Here is a 22,540-nt window from a genome sequence, read left to right on the forward strand (position 1 = left end):
TTGGTAGGGATTGAAAGAGATTTTTGAATTAGACTAATTATCTGATGAATAATAATGATTTTTTTTCATGCATAGAATTATAAATTTTAACATTATTATTTTCTACCTTTCGTTTTAAATGAATAGCAACTGTGCTTGTTAACTGCTCAGTCGTGCAGCAAAATGATACATTCCATAATGGTAAATTCTAACTATTTTGCTGTACATTGTTTAATTTCCTGTGATTTTATTCTATTCTGGATTTATTTTTGTGTCAATCGATCACTGCGTGATGACTTTCACACTGAACGATTAATAAGCTGCAAGGTAATTGTTAAATTAGGCTATAGCTGCAGGTTCACACTCGCACTTCTCCATTTGGTGAGTTCCTGATCTCAGCCGTGCTGTTCTGGGAAGGTCCTGAGCATAGCACACATGCATCTCCAAAGGATGGGGGGGGACGGGACTGGAAGGAGAGTTAGGAGGATCCCACAGTCACATATCTTTCAAAGGTCTATCAAAGAGCACCACTGGAAGATGTCTAGGAGATGCTCATTCACATGCTCTATTAGTCAGGATGCTGCGTTTGAAGGAAAAGGGACAAAAGAAAAGTACTTGATTTAACCATAGTGTCTCTCAGCTAGGAAGAGACAAATCAGCTGGAGTTCTTGTCTCTGGACTATTCCTATTCAATGACCTCAGCTGGAAAGTACTTGCATGTGTGAATGTGGAATGGTGACAGAATCAGAATCAACTATGATACCCCTTTCTCAGTCAAACAGCCTGCCGACTTTAACTGTATAGGCTCACGTATGAAGATTGGACACATCGGCGTGATACTTGGAGGGCTGTCAGAGCCTGTGGAACCATACGCCACAAAAGTCACCTCCTTCAGAATGAGGGTAGGAAGGAAAAAACATTGGGTAAAAACTACAAATATGAGCAAAATTAATCTAGATGTTCTAAGATTTGAGGTAACTTTTACAATGGAGCTCAATTAAATAAATAACGAGTTTGTGAACAAAACTTTTTCAGTTATGCAGGCTACTCTGCTAAGTGATTTCCCAATTGTCCTATTGCTTTCTGCCTTCTTAGACCAATGCAGCAGTTTGCCCAGCACAGGTGCAGGTCGTAGCTGACCAGAATGCAACAGATAAGGGTTATAGCTGTGGAGGCTGGGGAGATTAATGAGTCAGGGTGATTGACCAAACTTTGTTCAATACTGATAGAACATCAAAGCTGACTGAGCAGAAATGCAGCAGTTAGAGAACATTATAGCTCACTCAATAGTTTACTGCAGCACGTCGAACTGAAATGCAATAGCTATGAGTTACAGGTGAGTCCGGGAGGCTGGTGAAAGTGCTGAATCGGGGAGAGATGCCATAATCAGGGAGGTTTAGATGAGCAGCTTCAGCTGAAATTAGAGGAGGCTGGGGAGAGTGGTGAGTGTGGAGACTGATGTGATCACAGAATAAAGGAAAGAGCTGAGAAGAGCACTGAGTCTACATGGTTGAGCAGATCTGATTGCGTACCAGTACAACATCACAGCTGGCGAAACTGCAATAGTCAGAGGTAAAAACAAACAGAAACTGCTGTTGCAATAGAAAATAAATATTCTAAGATTGAGCTGCAGTCATTCATAATATTCATTGAAACAGGTCATTTAAATAGCATCATTTAAGAGAGAAATGTTGCTCTGTATGCACATTGGAGGTCCAGGAAGTACAAGATCAACAGTAGCTTGCAGTCAAGTGTATCACACCTACAGGGCAGTGAGACTGATCAGCTAGAAAGGCCCTAAATTCACCCTGATTCCTATGGTTTTAATAATATCCAAATTCCCACAGAGTTAAACAACACAGGCACAGCTTTTCCTTAATGACAAATTAAAAGACCAGTAGATGAGAAAGACAATTTATTCTTTACCTTAATATTTTCAGGAAGCCTTTGAGAAGGTGGCACACAGGAAATTATTGGCAAAGATTGAAGAAAATGGAATTTGGGGAAGGTTGGAATGTAGGAAATAGATAGCAGGAGTTAGGGCAGTTTGTCAGGATGGTTGGATTTGCGTAGTGGCGTCCCAGAAGTTCTGTCTTGGGACCACTTCTGTTCATTGTGTGCATCAATGATTTAGAGAGAACGGTGTCCAAATTTGCAGATGATACTAAAACAAGCTGTATAGTAAATAATTCTGAGGATGAACAGAAGCTCAAAGGGGATGTTGATAGGATGGTGGAATGAGCAAAACGTAGCAGATGGAATTTAATGTCAATAAGTATGAGGTGGTACATTTTGGTAAATAAGTGTAATAATTATACTTTGAATAGGGAAATGTGGAAGAGTAGTGGCATTTGGGGGTTCAGGCTCACAAAGAAGGAATGAACTTCCATATATATAGAGTTTTTCATGGCCTTAAGGCATCCCAAACTGCTTCACAGGCAATGATGTACTTTTTGAAGTGTAGTCACCATTGTTATTTAGGAAAATGCAGCAGCCAAATTGTACACAGCAAGGTCCCACAAACAGCAATGAGATTAATGACCAGATAATCTGGTTTTGGTGGTGTTGGTTGAGGGATAACTATTGGCTAGGACACTGGGAGAACTTCCTTACTCTTCTTCAAATAGTTCCATGAGAGGGCAAACGGCACCTTAGTTTAATGTCTTATCTGAAGGATGGCACCTCCAACAATGCAGCACTGAAGTGTCAGTCTAGATTATGCATTCAAGTGTCAGGAGTGTGGCTTGAAGCCACACGCTTCTGACTCAGAAGCCAGCGTGCGACCCACTGAGCCAAGACATTAAACACAACACCTCAAGAGGGTAAGGACATAAAAAAGAAAATGGAATGCTGAGGATCAAACATGGAGTTGGGATAAAAATGAGCATGGATTTGAGAGCCAACAACACATTCAAGGACTTTGGACAGTAAAGGGAAGTTGGAGATGCAGCAGCAGTTTGCAAGGATAGAGGGGTCAATGTTGGGTTTTTTGAGGCAGTGATGACTACAGATTTGAAAGGGAGGAAGACAGTACCTGAGGAGAGGGAACCATTTAAAATATCAGTTAGCACGGGGGCCAGGAAGGGACGTTGGGTGGTCAGCAGTTTAGTGAGAATATGGTAGAAAGAGCAGGAGGTGGGTATTATGGACAAGATGTGCTTCAAGAGGGCATGAGGGGAAATAAGAGAGAAATTAGAAAATGATGCAAGTTCAGGGCTAAGCCAGGGGGTAATCTTGGGGGAAGTTTGGCTTGGTGGTCCTGGGGAAGGGAGGGATGCAGCAGAGCCAGCTGAATGGCTGGTCTCAATCTTAAGAACCAAAGTCCATGAACTCATCGTAATTGTTTTGGAGGTGAGGGTGGAGGGGGCAAGGGAGAGTGATTTAAGGAGAAGGATATTAGTGGAGAAATGAAGCTGGGGGGTTAACTTGCATTCCAGGATGATCCTGGAGTGGTGAGCAGTTTTGGCAGAGGACAGCAGGGCCCAATAGTGCTTGCTATGGCCCAGCAAGATCTGGCGATGAACAGCACAAAGAAAGATGGTAGTGGTTGTTGGAGGCCAATCATCTCAGCCCCAGAACATTGCTACAGGAGTTCCTCAGGGCAGTGCCCTAGGCCCAATCATCTTTAGCTGCTTCATCAACGACCTTCCCTCCATCATAAGGTCAGAAATGGGAATGTTCGCTGATGATTGCACAGTGTTCAGTTCCATTCGCAACGCCTCAGATAATGAAGCAGTCTGTGCCCACATGCAGCAAACCTGGACAACATCCAGGCTTGGGCTGATAAATGACAAGTAATATTCGCGCCAGACAAGTGCCAGGCGATGACCATCTCCAACAAGAGAGAGTCTAACCACCTCCCCTTGACATTCAACAGCATTACCATCGCTGAATCCCTGACCATCAACATCCTGGGGGTCACCATTGACTAGAAACTTAACTGGATCAGCCATATAAATACTGTGGCTACAAGAGCAGGTCAGAGGTTGGATATTCTGCGGCGAGTGACTCACATCCTGACTCCCCAAAACCTTTCCACCATCTACAAGGCACAAGTCAGGAGTGTGATGGAATACTCTCCACTTTGCCTGGATGAGTGCAGCTCCAACAACACTCAAGAAGCCGGACACCATCCAGGACAAAGCATCCTGCTTGATTGGCACCCCATCCACCACCGTAAACATTCAATCCCTTCACCACCAGCACATTGCGACTGCAGTGTTTACCATCCACAGGATGCACTGCAGCAACTCGCCAAGGCTTCTTCGACAGCAACTCCCAAACCCGCGACCTCTACCACCTAGAAGAACAAGGGCAGCAGGCACATGGGAACAACAACACCTGCACGTTCCCCTCCAAGTCACACACCATTTCGACTTGGAAATATATCGCCGTTCCTTCATCGTCGCTGGGTCAAAATCCTGGAACTCCCTTCCTGACAGCACTGTGAGAGAACCTTCAACACACGGACTGCAGCGGTTCAAGAAGGCGGCTCACCACCACCTTCTCAAGGGCAATTAGGGATGGGCAATAAATGCTGGCCTCGCCAGCGACGCCCACATCCCATGAATGAATTTTAAAAAAAGTTAAACCAGCTGTGCACCATAAATGTTCAAATCTGCGTCCCTTGAATTTAAGGGAGCGAAGATGGTAGCCAGGCTGAGTTGGAGTAATGTGTACAGTTTGGGCTCCATACTATAGGAAAGATGTTGAGGCAATAGAAAGGGCAGTGTGGATTCATCTCCTGGTATGAGGAAATACAAATACAAAGAAAGACTTGAAAAATGGGGTCTGTTTTCATTGGAACAAATAAGATTATGGGGTGACTTGATAGAAGTGTGTAAAATTATGAAGGGATAGGACAGAGTAGATAAAAGTAGAAAAGTCAACCGGTCCGAATGGGATGCATCCTTGGTTACTGAGGGAAGGGTGGAAATTGCGAAGGCTCTGGCCACAATCTTCCAATCCTCCTTTGATATGGGGATGGTGGCAGAGGACTGGAGGATTGCAAATGTTACACCCCTGTTCAAAAAAGGGGAGAGGGATAAACCCGGCAATTACAGGCCAGTCAGCCTAACGTCGGTGGAGGGGAAACTTTTATACACAATAATCCGGGACAAAATTAATTGGCATTTGGATAAGTATGGCTAATAAATGAAAGTCAGCACAGATTTGTTAAAGAAAAATGATGCTTGACTAACTTGATTGAATTCTTTGATGAAGTAATGGAGAGGGTTGATGAGGGTAATGCGGTTGATGTTGTGCATCAAAAGGCATTTGATAAAGTACCAAATACTAGAATGGATAGCAAAATTAAAGCCCATGGGATTAAAGAGACAGTGGCAGCGTGGATACAACATTGGCTAGGGGACAGAAAGCAGAGAGTAGCAGTGAATGGTTGTTTTTAAGACTGGAGGGAAGTATACAGTGGTGTTTCCCAGGGTCAATATTAGGACCACTGCTCTTCTTGATACATATTAATAACCTGGACTTAGTTATACAGGGTATAATTTCAATGTTTGCAGATGACACGGAACTCGGAAATGTAGTGAACAATGTAGTAAGAGACTTCAGGAAGACTGGTGAAATGGGCAAACACATGGCAGATGAAATTTAATGCAGAGAACCGTGAAGTGATTCATTTTGGTGGGAAGAATAAGGAGAGTCAATATAAACTAAATGGTACAATTTTAAAGGGGGTGCAGGAACAGAGAAACCTGGGGTCCACATACACAAATCTTTGAAGGTGGCAGGACGAGGCATTCGAAAAGTGCCACATAAAAGGTTGTTACGCAAGATAAGGGCTCGTGGATTTGGGGGTGATATATTACATGGATAGAGGATTGGTTAACAGACAGAAAACAGAGAGTAGGGATAAACGAATCATTCTCAGGTTGGCAGGCTGTAACTAGCGGAGTGCCACAAGGATCGGTGCTTCGACCTCAGCTATTTATAAACTGTATTAATGACTTAGATGAAGGGATCGAATGTAAAGTATCCAAGTTTGCTGACGATACAAAACTAGGTGGGAAAGTAAGCTGTGAGGAGGATACAAAGAGTCTGCAGAGGGATATAAACAGGTTAAGTGAGTGGGCAAGAATGTGGGGAAATGTGAGGTTATCCACTGTGGTAGGAACAACAGAAAAACAGCGTATTTTTTAAATGGTGAGCAAGTATTAAATGTTGGTGTTCAGAGAGATTTGGGTGTCCTCGTACAAGATACACAGAAAGTTAGCATGCAGGTACAGCAAGCAATTAGAAACGCAAATGGCATGTTGGCCTTTATTGCAAAGGGGTTAGAACACAAGAGTAAAGGAAGTCTTGCTACAATTGTACAGGGCTTTGGTGAGACGTCATCTGAAGTACTGCGTACAGTTTTAGTCTCCTTATCTAAGGAAGGATATACTTGCCTTGGAGGCGGTGCAACAAAGGTTCACTAGATTAATTCCTGGATGAGAGGGTTGTCCTATGAGGAGAGATTGAGTAGAAATGGGCCTATGCTCTTTGGAGTTTAAAAGAATGAGAGGTGATCTCGTTGAAATATATAAGATTCTGTTGGGGCGTGACAGGGTAGACTCCGAGAGGTTGTTTCCCCTGGCTGGAGAGTCTAGAACTAGGGGGCATAGTCTCAGGAAAAGGGGTCAGTCGTTTAAGACTGAGATGAGGAGGAATTTCTTCACTCAGATGGTTGTGAATCTTTGGAATTCTCTACCCCAGAGGGCTGTGGATGCTGAGTCGTTGAGTATATTCAAGGCTGAGATAGATAGATTTTTGGACTCTCGAGGAATCAAGGGATCTGAGGATCAGGCAGTAAAGTTGAGTTGAGGTCAAAGATCAGCCAAGATCTTATTGAATGGCGGAGCAGGCTTGAGGGGTCATATGGCCTACTCCTACTCCTATTTCTTATGTTCTTATGTTCTTAAAAGACTGTTAAAAAAGCATATGGGATCCTGGGCTTTAATAATAGAGGCATAGGGTACAAAAGCATGGAAGCTATGCTAAACCTTTATAAAACACTGGTTAGGCTTCAGCTGGAGTATTGTGTTTAATTCTGGGCAGTACACTTTAGAAAGGATGTCAAGGCTTTAGAGAGTGTGCAGAAGAGATTTATTAGAATGGTGGCAGGGTTGAGGGACTTCAGTTATATGGAGAGAGTGGAGAAGCTGGTGTTGTTCTCCTTAGAACAGAGAATTGTAAACAATTTTACAACACCAAGTTATAGTCCAGCAATTTTATTTTAAATTTAAAATAAAATTGCTGGACTATAACTTGGTGTTGTAAAATTGTTTACAATTGTCAACCCCAGTCCATCACCGGCATCTCCACATCATGACTACCATAGAACAGAGAAGGTTAAGGAGAGATTTGATAGAAGTGTTCATAATCATGAACCTTTTTACAGAGTAAATAAGGAGAAACTGCTTCCAGTGGCAGAAGGGTCAGTAACCAAAGGACACAGATTTAAGGTGATCGTCAAAAGAGCCAGAGGTGGCATGAGGAAACATTTTTTTATGCAGCGAGTTGTTATGATCTGGAATGCACTGCCTGAAAGGACGGTGAAAGCAGATTCATTAGTAACTTTCAAAAGGGAATCGGATAAATACTTGAAGGGAAAATATTTGTATCGCTTTGTAAAAAGAGCGGGGGAATGGGACTAATTGGATAGCTCTTTCAAAGAGCCAGCACAGGCATGATGGGCCGAATGGCCTCCTCCTGCGCTGTACCTACTATGATAAAGACAGGCTGTTCACAGTGGTTGAATGGTCTAAAACAAGGGAACATAGATATAAGGTTAAATGTAAGAGATTTAGGTTAGAGAGCAGGAGAAACTGTATTTAATCAGATGGTTGTGAGGCTGTGGAATGGATTACCAGAGTTAGTGACTGAATCAGAGACCATATCAACATTTAAGAATGGATTAGATAGGTGGCTGAAGGAAAAGGGGCATAAAAATATATGGAAACAGGGAGGACACGTGGAATTAGTAACATTGCTCATGTGGAGGATAAGCATCAATTGTGACTGCTTGGGATTACGGGCTATGGGCGGTAATGTCTATGTAATGATTACTTCCTGATAAAGGCTACAGGCTGCAATTTCTCCCAATTTGATAGTCCAGTTTTTTTTTGCCCTTGTTTTTTGCTTACCTGTTCCGGTGCAATCCACAAGTGATTTTTAACACATAGGCAGTATGAATGAGCATTTTAAAATATGTAAAGCCCCAACTAATTCTGGTCTCCTTCCAAAAATATTTCCACTTTTAAAGCCTCCACCACAAAAGTCTTTCACATCAGTGTGACCATCTCCGACAAGGGAAGCACAGCTAATCCGAGCTGCAGACACCTCCATTCCTGCAGCCAACATTGCACCAAGTTCCCATTGATGCTCAAGTTCATACTGAGTTCTGATGAAAGGTCATCGACCTGAAACATTAGTTCTGTTTCTCTCTCCGCAGATGCTGCCTCACCTGCTGAGTGTTTCCAACATTTTCTGTTTTTATTTCATATATATGTTGCCAGTTTTCACCTCCCCCTCAAGTACAATTTGTTACTTTTACAAGCACTCACTGAACTGACAGAAATGATTAACTCCATTCTAGTTGTAGCACATTCAACTTGTAACCAACCTGGTTGGAAAGCTGGTGGCAAAACACCTCGGATGCTTGGTCACCACTAAAGTTCAATAGTTTTGATTGTAACATCTCTAATTCTGTTTGTAGTCAGTTTTGTAGGTCGAAACACCAAAGTGAAAAGGTCTGAGATAAATGAAGAAATCACTTGCCGGGAATTTCCTCGGAGCTGCTCCCATTCCGCTGCTGTAACTTCGCCGGAAGTGTGACGGAAACTCTGTTTAAGCGCTTACATGTGTTTTCTGGTGAAATTACTGCATGAAATGGGAGCAGCACCGGCAAAATTCCCAGAGATTATGGTTTCAATTTTAACCTCCCCCCATTCCCCAATGGGCGGGAGAGGATCGGGGGGATTGTTAAAGTATCAGCATCGGGCAAGCTGGCCCCAACTCGACCTCATTCCCGCCCTTTTAAATTTTAAAGTGCGGAAATCAGGCAATGGATGAGGCTCCTGCAAAAGGCAGGCCTAATTAACATACCAAAGTCGTGGTCTGATTACATCATCAGCGCCATGACTTAAATTTAACAGAAAGTGAGGGGGAGGCCCGAGCTGTGAGATTCCCGGCAGCTGATTCGAGGCGGGAAGTGCTGGCTCCCCAAGGTCAGCGGCATTTTTAGCACTCCTTGTGGGCCAGGAGGAGAAGGAGTGCTTCCCCCAGGCCCCTGAAGGAAGCCTTCGGCCTCCCCCAGCTCCAATCTCCAGCCTCTCCTCCCAGCCCTTCCAATCGCTGGCCTCAGCCCAGCCCCCCCGATCTCAAACCTCCCCCCAGCCCTCCAAATCTCGAGCCTCTCCCCAGCCTTTCTGATCACCAGCCTCTCCCCTGCCGTCCCAATCCCAAGCCTCCCCCCAGCTTTCCCGATCCCCAGCCTGCCTCTAGCCCTCCCGACCGTGGCTCAGAGTTGATGCTCCCTTCCCAGTTGGGGGGACCATCCCCATGGTCCCCGGCTGCGGCCTCCTGCCCCTAGTGTTCCCTCTCGCCCGCCGGCCAGGCTGTCAATTTCCCTGGACTTGCCGGGATTTCCCCGTGTTACCATGCACGCCCGCATCCTCCCCGACTCCCCGTTAATATCGGGGCCTATGTTTCATTTTGTCAAGAAATTACAAGCATTTGGTGTCTTATTGATTTCAAGTAACACAGAAGATAAAATACTTGCAACTTATCAATAAATTGCATGAGAAACTGCGATATAAACTGTAGGTTTACACTATGTGTGAGCTACACAAATACCAGAATATGTGAAGAATGTCTTTTACCAGATTAGAAAACTGTGGCGAGCCTATCCATTTTATACTTGCACCACAGACACTTTTATCCGCCTTGTAATAGCTGCAATCTCCCTTAGCCCATGATTTGTACAACTGTTTATCAATATCTACATGTACACATTGTCTGAATTTCTGAAGCTATTATGAGCTCAGAAATATCAATCTTCCATGGTAAATGTGAAAATTTTAACATTATACCAGATAGAATGTGTAAAAAGCACCAAGGGGATGTGTGTAACATCATAAAAATTTATGGCATCAAGATACAATGCCCAGTTTCTTTAGCAGTAAAGTGTTTTGGCAGGAATTTTCAAAGTTTATAGCAAGGTAATCAATTCTAATTTTTTGGGGGGGTTTCATTCTATCATTCAAGCTCCAGAATCAAAAATCATTGACTGGTTGATTTTAAATTGATGAAATTGACCAAAAATTGACAAATAGACTCATGGGACAGGGATACCACAGCCAGAAAAATTATATCAATACAACAAAAAAGTATTTGCAAACAATTTCTTCTAATACTTCTAAATACTTTTACTGCTAGGGACAACACTGACCTTAGATTTTGGTGGCGCTCGAATGTACCATTTACAATCAACTGCCTCCTTGGAATTGGCCTTGCCTTCCTGCACGATTTGCTTTGATTCAATGATTCCCTCAGGTCCTCCCATTTCAAACTCACACACTGAGTTAGAGAAAAAAAATCAAACGGGGAATCAGATGGCATAATCAGGCTGATCAAAAAGAGTCTTGTTCGTGTAAATGATTATCTAATGTGTTTGCATATGTACTAACCTGGCAATGGTTTCAGGGCACCAAGGTGTGCAAATTCAGGATCTTTAAAGATAAAAAAAATAGGTTTATAGTAGAAAGCGAAGAAAAAGTTTGGACTGATTTTAATAAAAATAATACTGCTAATCCTTCTAAAGCATAAAAAGCTACACATTTCTAGAAACCATACACACATTGTCTTTTTCTATTTTGCTATTGTACATTCCAGATTATAATATTGAAGCAATAATTAAAGGGGAAGGAAACCTCAGGTCAAGTATTCCATAGGAGTAAAAGGTAGATTGTCATTGATAATTTACATATGGAAAACATAAGGTATGTATATGAGATAAACTTGAATATTCTTTGCAAGACACCACAACTAATATATTCATCAACTCCATGGTCAAATAAGATAGCAGTTTAGGTTAGGAAATAAATATTTGAGCAAAATGAGAATTTTGGCTAATGGTTGTATCGTGACTGTAGAAATTAACTCTGCATCACCTCCTCTTCAGGCTGAATTACCTCTGCAGCTTGTTTCCAATGATGTAACACTTGCAGGTCACAGTTTTCTGCAAGTATGCATTATTTAGCATTAGAATTAAAGAATTATGTTTAATCACATTGTCTGTTTACTGACCCTTCCGAATAAGCAGAAATTGGACAACTATTGGCAGATAAAACTGCTGCTGTGTTCAAAAAATTAAATTTAGTTTGCTCTATGATAAGTAACCCCAGTAACCATTCAAATTACTACTATTTTAAGCAATCATGTGAGAAATTGAACATTTATGGTACGTACAACAGATATATCTCAATTTTTTGTTGCGGTTTAGATGGGAATAACTATTTACTGTTCCTTTGCTTGGCAGCTCCTCTATAGGGCTGGCGTACATCCCTGTGCTGCGGAATAGTCTGTGAGATTTATGGTGCTGTTCCTTCCCAGCCTATTCCCTCAGGTTGACTGGAGCCATGCAAGGAGGCAGTACATCGGCGTTCCTGCAGTGACAATCATCAGTTCAATTCCCTCAAACAATTGTCTGACATCCCAATTGACTTAGCTTTCTTAAACACTGGCAGAGCAGACCAAAATGATCGCCCCGATTGCATCAATTAATTTTACACTACCACATGCTTGTAATTGATTTGATGTGACAGATATAAGAGTAAACACGAAAAGGCCCTGTTACACTGTTGGTTCAAACAAAGAGTCTTTGGTATTGCGGTATCTACAAGGGGGAAGATAGACGAAATATGAAGAAAACAGAGAGCTATCCCCCTTTAAAATAATTGAAAGCAGCAAGTAAATTAGAAGCTTGATGTAACCTTATTGGCAAGGTTCAGACAAAATCACAAACTGACAGGGTGAATCTCAAATGGTTTCTGTATGTCACTGAACCCCAAGGTTAGATGATAGTCTTGAAATCACTCTCTCCTATTTGTTATTCCTAATATATCTTTTTTTTTTAACAAGACATAAGCATTTTATTTTCAGATTCAATAAATCAATAATGAAATTTCTTAGGCTACAAGTGCTGAAGCTGTGGAAGATTCATACTTGCAGTTGGGTGGAAGTACACTCCTGGGCTTGTAATAATGAGCCAGCCTGTGGTTTCTGCTCTCAATAAGAATCAAATGGAACTCGGCATCTTTTTCCTTCCTGTTTCTCTCCAAATGTTCATAGACAGCCAATCAGTCTTGATCAAGTGGCACAAATCCTCCGGAAGGTTTGGAGGCAGCCTCTTGGACTTCAGGATCGTCAAGATCTTGTTCCCAGTGACAAAATGCACTGGGCCGCACCGTGGGAATCCCTTAGGATCACACCAATCTGTGAAGGGGTCAAGCCCTTCTTTGCCAGCTTGTAAATCTTCTCTTTTACAACTTCAGATGTGAGTTTGAGCCATGTGGGCACACTGCGTCTGTAAGGTAGAGCTGACTGGGACAAGTCCTTGCCGGGAGCATGCATGCGACCCGTGGCAGCTTAGTGTCATTAAGTTTGTGCTTATTTCAGTGTTCCACTGAAATATATTTTTTTAAGTGTTCCTAGATATTGTTAGGAACAGTCCTTTTGATTGGCAGCCCATCCACCATCTTAAACGTCCACTGCCTCCATCACCGGCGCACTGTGGCTGCAGTGTGTACCATCTACAGGTTGCACTGCAGCAACTCACCAAGGCTTCTTCAACAGCACCTCCCAAACCCGCGACCTCTACCACCTAGAAGGATAAGGGCAGCAGGTGCATGGGAACAACACCACCTGCACGTTCCCCTCCAAGTCACACACCATCCCGGTTTATTTTCACAACATTATGAAATGTGGAATATTATTTCACAGAAATGTGCTCCCACACACAGAAAATATGTAACATGCTAATAGCTACACTTTAAAAAGTTTATAAATAGATATTTCAGGGACTGGATGGCAGAGATTGTCAAAATACTGTCACTGGGACAAGGTTTCAATTTCACTCCTGAGAGATGTAAGGGACGTTTCTGTGCTTTGATAGTAAAGGATCATAAACAAATTGGGCTTGGGTGATCTCAATTCAGCAGGGGGCCCTGATCTCGGGAGTGGCTAGCACCACTCAAAGGCAGCCTGCGCACCTTTTAAAGGGGAGGTGCACTGTGGCTGCAGGAAGTGCTGGAAGTCCATTGGGAAGTAAATCTGTGCTGGAATAGAGTGCCGAATGGCTGCACCTGTGAGAGAGCGTTCACCGAGGTTCTCAGATGAAGCACTAGAGGCCTTGGTGGAAGAGGTGGTCAGAAGGAGGGACATCCTACATCCGCACGGGGGCAAGAGGCCCTCCAGACATATGCTCAAGAGGCAGTGGGAGGCAGTAGCAGACGAGGTCAATGTCAGGAGCATGGCACCATGAACATGGATGTAATGCAGGAAGAAACTGCAATGATTTGACACGAGTGGTCAGGATGAGTGAGTTCAACAGTCAAGTGGCATCTCCTACCAACTGCACCACTAGCCGCATCCACTGCTCCACGCACTACACCCTCCATCACCCACATACCAGCAAACTCTTTCAATCAGTACTCAACTTTTCCAATCAGATGCTTCCTCTCATCCTCACACATTGCCACTGTTGCAAGCCGCACACACACAACTCACAGGTCACACACATTGGCCATTCAACCATGACAGCCACATCACCCAAACATCTTGCAAGACACTCACCGACACACTTCCCACTTTCTTGCAGGAGAAGGTGGCACATAGCAGCAATTGGCAGTGGCTCCATGGAACATGAATCTGCTGTCCTCTTTCAGGATGACAGCATTCCTATCTCTCCCCTGCCCCTCCGCCAGTGCCCTTGCTGTTGCCTGTCAGCCAGCCAGCCCACTCCTATAGAGTATTGAAACTTTATTCAAGTATAAGAAACTTCCAAAAACAGTTACAAATGCATCAGCAGCCAGAACAAATAATCCAGCAACTAACCTGTAACTCCTGCATGATCCCTTTAAATAGCACTGGTGGGGGAGTCCTCCATGCCATTTAAGTTCTGTTCAGCTGTGCGAGGTTAGGACAGTGCATTGGATGGAGTGTGCAGTTCTAAAATAGCAGCGGTCCTTTAAAATCATGATTTATGTCATGATCTCCCTACTCTACATGCTGTGCATGTGCAAACGCCTTTACCAAGATGGCGTCCTGCGACGTCATGTCGGAAGTGTGCGCCTATATCTCGGATGTCATTTTCGGGGCTTAGGTGTCCATGTAGCGCCTACAAAATGGGCGCTACACGGCCCAATTTCGCCCCCTAGGAAATCTCTGCTTTGAATTTAAGTGTTCAAAGGGCTCTTTTTCAAATCATGCCATAGGTACTTTTGTATCCACCTTAACTAGCAGCAGGGCCTCGGTTTAACATTTCATCTGAAAGACTGCTTCTGCAACAATATGGCACTCCCTCACCACTGCACTGAAATGGTAGTCTAAATTATGTGTTCTGGTTCTGGAATGTGGCTTGAATCCATGATCTTCTGACTCAGACAAATGGGCTTTCAGTTGAGCCAAGCTGAAACTGAAAGTACAAGTCCATAGCATAAATTTTGACTCTAATTAAAAAATAATCTAATTCTAAAAGGCCACAAGGAATGTCAAAATGTAAAATGGAAGTCTCACAGTGGAACACTAAAGTTTGAGTTTGAACTGTTATGTTAGGCTGCTATAGGCAATGTTCTGTATTGCATAGGACCTGCTGCATATGGGGCTTGGTAAAATGGTGGACAAACATATCAAAACAGCACAATAAACCTTAAAGGCATAAATCATGTGATTATATTTATCTTTCAGATCATTCTTGAAAAATACATTATTTTTCACTCAAATAGCAATCATTTATTATTGGGGCTGACAGGGCAAAGAGCTGTTGGGACTACTGCTTCTAAGGCATTACATGTGTCTGTGTCCAAATGAGCAAAGCTCACATAATAATGACAGGTCAGCTCATTAAGTGTTTTCGTGATGTACCTGGTGCTTCGCGTGTGACCCACTGGACAGTTGGGGCAGAGACCATTGCTCCTTTTAAAGGGAAATTACATATTCAAAGCAGAGAATGATACAAGGCTATGGAGAGAGTGGAGCAGTTGGATTAATTGTTGATTGCTCCAGCAAAGAGTCTGCACAGGCACAATGGGCTGAACGGCCTTCATCTGTGCTGCAAACATCCATGGCTCTATAGTGATACCATCTCTTCCTGCTATAAGCAGATTGGGGCACAATGGCCCCTTCCTTTGATTGGCCATTTGAGTCCAAAGAAGAGAAGTTCCTTTTTGGTTCAAGTCTCCTCTGAAGCACCCATTCCAAACAGATATCATGTGGCTGAAGTACTGCTGTGTCACATTATGGGAAGGACTCTTCTTTAAAGCTGGGTCTGGCATTTGGGCAATGTGCTGGCTTTGAGCATCACTGATGTTTCAGAGACGTGTGATAATGCACCAGATGAACCAGCGCTGAGCATGCCTCAGATTTCAGCAACCCGTAATGTGGGAAAATCTCATCAGAAAATATGCACAAACCACAACAAAAGACCAGTGTGATTAAGACAAAAAGAAATAGAATGGCTTTCATTGGTTTCACTAAGTTGTTTTCTTCTCCTCTAAACTTCAATCTCAGAAAGCTGAGGTTAACTTTAAGGTCTGATACTTGAAGCAAGGTTAAAGTATCACGGGGGAGTGTAAGATTTTCAAAATTCACAGATCCCCCAAAACTCGGAGAAAAACCCTAAAGAAAAGGACTTTGGACTCTTTTCTAACCATTTCAGGGTGACTCACATACGCGCCACACCAGGAAGAATCGACCAGGGAAAAGTACTTTTCGAGGAATCCACGTCCTTTAAGGGACTTGCTTCCTCGTAGGGGCGACTGTAAGAATTCTGGGAATTCACCTTTTCCCCGAGTACGGAAAAACTTTGGCCATTGACTGAAATCCTAAGATTGAAGGATAGGCGAGAGGTCACCAGACGAATCCACAACACACACATGGAATGTGGGAGAATTACTGCTTCAGACATGGCTCTGTTTTAATGCAAAACCTACAGCAGGTGGTCGACACTCAGCACTAATTCGAAAGGTAGTCGGCCATTGAAAGAGGCAACTGCTCCAGACATGGTGGGGCCATGTCTTTGTTTCAAAGCAAAACCCATCAACACCTTGGACGTTGGATACAAAAGGAAGCCTTGTGTGACAAGCTCTAAAAATCGGAATTAACAATGACCCAACGGGAGAAGCAATTGCAACATGATGAGGGACCATCAAAAAGCCATCAAAGATTCTCAAGGACTGTTTAAACAGACATGAAGTGTTTTTTTTTTAAAGTGTCGAAGACCATTGTAAGAGAGGGTTATTAGAAGTGGAAACTCGAAACCTCTCTCTCTCTCTCTCTCTGGCTCTTGCTTGCGCTGGTGCTGCTTGTCTTGTTCTGCCTGTCTCTGGAAGGAAGAGCAGCTTCAAGCAAACAACAAGGCAAGGGGTTCGACAGGGAAGGTCAGCAGCTCTAGAAGCAGGCCGACACACAAGAAGAAACCAGAGCAACAGCCCCAGTGACCATCAGACACCTCGCGGCAACAAGGGCCTTACCAAACAACCAACCGAATATTGCCACCAACCAACCGGGTAATATTGGACCACCGCCACCAAAGAAAACCAACTCGGGAGAAAACCGATCCACAAAGTTTTATTAGAGTGTTAAGATTGTTGTGTTGTATTTTCTCTCTTGAATAAAGGTCAAAGTTTCTTGCACCAAAACCAGTTGTCTGCTGCACTTTGTCACATCCCCCAAATAAGTCCAAGGTCTAGAACCCAGGGAGTGGGAGCGATTCGAATCGCTCAGAAGTCAGAGGCGAAGCTGACACACACCACCCACCCCCTACAGGTCCCATTAATGCAATTGGCTGAGACTGGCTAACTCAGCACAGAAGAAAGATAAAACCAGAACGTTCTTGGTCTGTATGGCTCCATACAACCATAAAAGAAAGTACTTGCATTTATGTAGTGCCTTTCATGACCTCAGGATGTCCCAAACAGCTTTACAGCTAATTAATTACTTTTGATGTGTAGTCATTGTTGTAATGTAGAAAATGTGGTATGCAATTTGCACACAGCAAGGTCCCATAAACAGCAATGTGTTAATAACCAGAAAATTTGTTTTAGGTGTTGGTTGAGGGATAAATATTGGCCAGGACATAAATGGTGTATTTATCCAATAACCCATGAGTGGCTGGACTTTATTCATTCTTTGCTGGATATATTGGATAGTTCCAATTGTGGAAAAAAGAAAATTATGAATTTTGTTTCTACTTTTACCTTTTATTTTGATTGGTTGACATAAATGCAATAAAAAATACAGTTTCAATTTTGCAAAGCTTCAGATATTTAGCTGGTCAATGGGAGTGCAGATTAGAGAATTATGTAAAGTAACAAAGTGCACATAATCTGCAAAAGTGTCACTGTAACATTTTGGAACATTTTACCCATTTGCCCTGGAAGGGATTTTGTTTTAAAGTATGTTGCCATGAAATTAGATTCAACTTAGAAAGAGTTAACTCCAGAGGCACACAAGCCAATTAGAATGTTGTTTTAGTTGGTTCTCAGGATGAAATACCAGATATTAGGTTATTTACTTTTGCATGTGATGGTGAGGTTCATTCATTGGATGTCCTAGGTATTTCTGGAAATTATAATAGAATACTTTTCATTCATTATGCTCAGCAGAGGGTCTAGCTGAACATACAAACATATGAAATTGATGGGCAGGATAAGACCAACTGGTCCATCAAGCCTGCCCCACACCATGATGGTCAGACCATCATGGTTAAACACTTCAGGGAGGTTATGCTGGAACTGCATAAAACACTGGTTAGGCCACAGCTTGAGTACTGGGTATAGTTCTGGTCACTACATTACAGGAAGGATGTAATCGCACTACAGAGGGTGCAGAGGAGTATTACGAGGATGTTGCCAGGACTGGAGAATTTTAGCTATGAGGAAAGATTGGATAGGCTGGGGTTGTTCTCTTTGGAACAGAGGAGGCTGGGGAGAGATTTAATTGAGGTATACAAAATTAAGAGGGGCCTAGTTAGAGTAGATAGGAAGGAACTATTTCCCTTACAGAGAGGTCAGTAACCAGGGGGCATAGATTTAAAGTGATTGGTAGAAGGATTAGAGGAGAGCTGAGGAAATTATTTTTCATCCAGAGGGTGGTGGGGGTCTGGAATTCACTGCCTGAAAGGGTGGTAGAGGCAGAAACCCTCAACTCATTTAAAAAGTACCTGGATGTGCACCTGAAGTGCCAGGACCTACAAGGCTACGGACCAAGAGCTGGAAAGTGGGATTAGGCTGGGAGGCTCCTTTTCGGCTAGCGCGGCCACGATAGGCCAAATGGCGCCTTTCATGACCTTAGGGCTTCCCAAAGCGCTTTATAACCAATGAAATGTTTTATGATTCTATGGTTCTATGACCATCCCCAATACACAAAGTTCAAGAAGGGGTCAGAAGACAGTCTATCTCTGGGCAATCTGGAATAGAGAGAAACACAGGGAATTCTTTCTACAGTTTGTCAGAGAGGGAGAGAGAGAGAGACACTCCAGGCTAAGGTATGAAAGCAGATAGCCTATAAGAAAGAAATATGTGGCCAATGAGTTAGTGTGTGGGTTATTCCTAGAAAGTGGCAAAGTTATGTATTTTCTTGTTTTTATATAGCATGAGGAGTAGTAGGGAATAGACTTATCTCACTGGAAAACTGTATTCTATTAATTCATATACTTCATGCAAAATAAACCAGTTTGCTGGTTTGCAATTGGTCTTGACTCACTATAGTGCTTTTCAATCTACTTTCGGAAAAGACGCAAAAATACACCTGGACGTACATGGAAGATCATAGTACTGAGTACGTGCAACAAGTGGTCTAATATCACGATCCCCAGGTTGCACTATTGTCTAACCAAATATTGGGCAGTAAGAAGAAAAAAAGGAAAGACTTGCATTTATATAGCGCCTTTCATGACCTTAGGGCTTCCCAAAGCGCTTTATAACCAATGAAATACCTCTGAAGAATTGTAATGTAGGAAATACGGCAGCCAATTTGCACACAGTAATGAGATAATGACCAGATAATCTGCTTTAGGGATGTTGGTTGATGGATATATATTGGCCATGGCACCAGTAAAGATCATAGGATGTTTTAAGATATGCTTACGGGAGTGACTGGTAACACTGAGCCCAAGAGAATATCTACTGTCGACTCATGAATCGAGGTGCACTGACCTCTACATCTGATTTGCCGATTCATGTTTCTGTTGAGCATGAAGCATCGGAAAATTAAACTTACATTTCAACTTGTTACTTAATTCCAACAAATTTCTTCTAAACAGTCTAAAGTCCGCATTTGTTTTCTTTCTCTGGAAAGTATATATGACCACCACAATTTATTCAGGAACCTCTGCATTTTGCTAAAGGAGCAAGATCCTGAACCTCTAAGCAGTTAAAAGCTCTCATAGTGATGGATTTGACAGCAAGGCAACTTGCTACAGCCAGTTATCAAGTCTGTGTTGATCAGCACTGACACATTCTATGTTGGCAGATGAATGAACTGACAGGCAAACAGAATCAAACCCACCAGAGAAAAAAACACACACAACGGGGGAGGCAAACCTTCAAGCCACTTAAGATAAGTTAATTCTAATTTAGCTTACAGCACATCAACTCTGCACCTATAACTAATCTAACTCGTGCTGGGTTCTAGCTCTCACAGCTTTACCTGAGGGAATACACTGCAAGCTAACACAAGTCCCTGCTGTAGGATGAACCCTGTGAAAAAATAAGCAAGGCCCATAAAATGATCAATTCCATTCAAGGTCATTTACTCATTTATTTTGGAACGGTTCTATCTGCTTCTGTTGTTTTTATTCCTTGTTCACCTTTTTGAGGGTGTTGGAAATAATCTTCCATTATGGAAAAGATTCCAGGCAAAAGATTTCACAAGAAACCAAAACCAACCTCCCTGAAGGAGGGAGTATCTCATCATTCGGGTCTGTCACTGCATGCAGTATAACTCCAGTGCAGTGGTAATCTGGTAAAGAAGGTGTTCAGGGATCTTTTGGATCCCTTGGCATCTTTTAAACCAGCCAGGAGTTGATTAGATGCTTAGAGAATATGGAACCCTTTGGCTGTGCTCTTCAAACATTCAAACTTTAACCACCAGGAGAGGAGCTGTGTTTGTGCCCAATTGCTTTTGGAGCCATGCAGTATAAAGGGGTACTGCCTGGATGGATCTGATACTGTAGCTGCTGGTCTCAGGCTGACAGCTGCAATATAAACGGAACATAAACATCTCCTCTGTACCGAATCTTTCGGTGACCTTGGTAATGGAAACAATCCTAGATTTGTGATTTATTCTGTATCGATACCAGCATTGTTTACAGCACTTAATACTAATACCTTTTATTTAACATCTGCTGAGGTTCAACAATGCAAATATTTAGCTAAAATGAATTCACCGACCCTCTGCTCCCAGTGGGGAGCCACACTCAGAGGGAGCATGGGTCGGAGATCAGGCCACAGTACCGCAGCCCCAGTTCTACAACTCAAATTCTCTTAGTTCCCCACTGGGAATAAAGCATCAGTGAATGTAGTCTTAAACATTTTAGAAAGATAGTGAGAGAGGGGAGTAGAATTACAGAAGAGTTATTTTTCCACAATTGATTTTTAAAAAATTTTAGCCATTTGCATTCATTGAAGGTAGGAGATCCATGTAATACATAACACAATATAACTAGCTAACAGACCATCGAAATGGTAATAAAGATTTTTCAGTGGATAGGGACATCAAAGTTGTCAAATCCAATTCATTGTACTTTCCGAGACATTTTACGATAAGAACACACAAAGTGGATAATTTAGAAGAAGCAGAAATATTATAGGTCTCAGTGGTCATCAATGAAAACCTGAACTGCGTCTAAAAATTGTCTCAGAGTGGTCTAAATTTTTATATTATTATTGCTACAAAAAATGTTACTGCCTAATCTACAGAGAAAGTGAAGAGTTCCTGGTTAACGCAATTCTCTTGACTGACTTCAGGTTAATCTCCTTGGAGGGACACTGGGTGGGGCAGTGGTCTAAAACTATGGCCTTTCACCTCTGGGACCTTGTTGAAATCCAGCCCAAATTGATGGGCTGTAAGTCTCCTCTCTACTAGTTACATGGATGCCACGTGAAATGGGTTTTGTTTAGTTACTAACAGGCATGAATCCACAGCACAGCATATAAGTACGTGATGCGAAGGATAAAAGCTATGGTTAGTTCTCGGGGACAACAAAGAAACTATCATTAAGCAGATTGACAGCTAAATCAAGCAGCCTGCCAAGCTTGGTGGAGTTGACAAGGTCAAACTGTGACTGAGAAATGGAAGTAAAACTCTGGAAATTGATGACAGGTGAGCATGAATGATATGCTAATTCCATAATTAAGGAAAAAAAAATCCAGATCTTCTGTGATCAGTCCTTGAACTTAAATTGCCTTGGGTAGATAAGGGGGGAATTTAATATCATTAAAAACATGATACCCCCTCAAACAATGCACCCATCCCAAACAGCTACATTATCCTTGTCACAAATGCTTTCACTCTTATGTTTTCACCTACTATTCTTGCATGTCCTGTGGGAGATGCAGTAAAAGTCACATCAGTAGCCTCTCCCGGCCTTACCAAGCACATTTCTGACCAAGATGGATCTTCCAGAGGGGTGGCTGATCCCTATGTGAGGAAAGCTGCACCATCATTCCTCACAGTGACAGCTCAGCTCTTGAAATATATCTAGAAATTTTCTAATCATGTGCAGGAGTCCATGAATCTAATAACTAGTAATATCCATTTTCTTCTTAAAGAGGGTGACTCATTTCAAAAGCAGCACTGATCCATTTTAAAATTATTCTTTGGGTTAGTACGTCTCACATAGATTATGACCTTTTCTGCAGATTCCCCCCAATATTTCCTATTGTGAAAGTTACCAAGATATTTGTCTTTTACTTGTCTTCATCACAGAATTCTGAGTGTTGATCTTAAAGCTGCAATGCCCCCACAAGAGCCAGAATTCTACATCGTTCTAGTGTGTCAGAACTGAGTTTAAGGCATTGAACTATTGAATCGCTTAATTTATTTGGCAGCAAAGCATCATTTTGTGCAGCTGACTGAATATTAACCAACTACTTTCAAAGTACTTGGCATGCTTTTTGCAGCAGTGTGTCTAAATATCATTATGCAGAGCTGTCAATATTGGGGAGATGTTAGGAACAAATATTATGATCAGCAGCAGTTACAAGATCACAAACCATTTAAAGATAAGAAGCTGTATTTATTTTTCAGATTGGCCTACATCAAAATCGGTTGGATT

The 22,540-nt window shown here is 42.4% G+C and overlaps 1 protein-coding gene and 1 pseudogene across 2 annotated transcripts in view; both read right to left on the bottom strand.

Annotated features, from left to right (window-relative positions):
• Positions 1-22,540, bottom strand: part of neto1l (neuropilin (NRP) and tolloid (TLL)-like 1, like) — a 208,099-nt gene that overhangs the window by 101,113 nt on the left and 84,446 nt on the right. For both annotated transcript variants that reach the window (XM_067976382.1, XM_067976387.1), the window contains exons 5-6: positions 10,671-10,712; positions 10,433-10,560 (exon numbers count right to left, since the gene is read on the bottom strand). In XM_067976382.1, coding sequence (XP_067832483.1) covers positions 10,433-10,560; positions 10,671-10,712 — 170 coding nt within the window. The remainder of the gene's footprint in view (positions 1-10,432; positions 10,561-10,670; positions 10,713-22,540) is intronic.
• On the bottom strand, positions 12,171-12,615 carry LOC137307047 (small ribosomal subunit protein uS15-like; annotated as a pseudogene).

Source organism: Heptranchias perlo, chromosome 3 (assembly GCF_035084215.1).
Source record: "Heptranchias perlo isolate sHepPer1 chromosome 3, sHepPer1.hap1, whole genome shotgun sequence".
In the NCBI taxonomy this organism is placed as follows: domain Eukaryota; kingdom Metazoa; phylum Chordata; class Chondrichthyes; order Hexanchiformes; family Hexanchidae; genus Heptranchias; species Heptranchias perlo.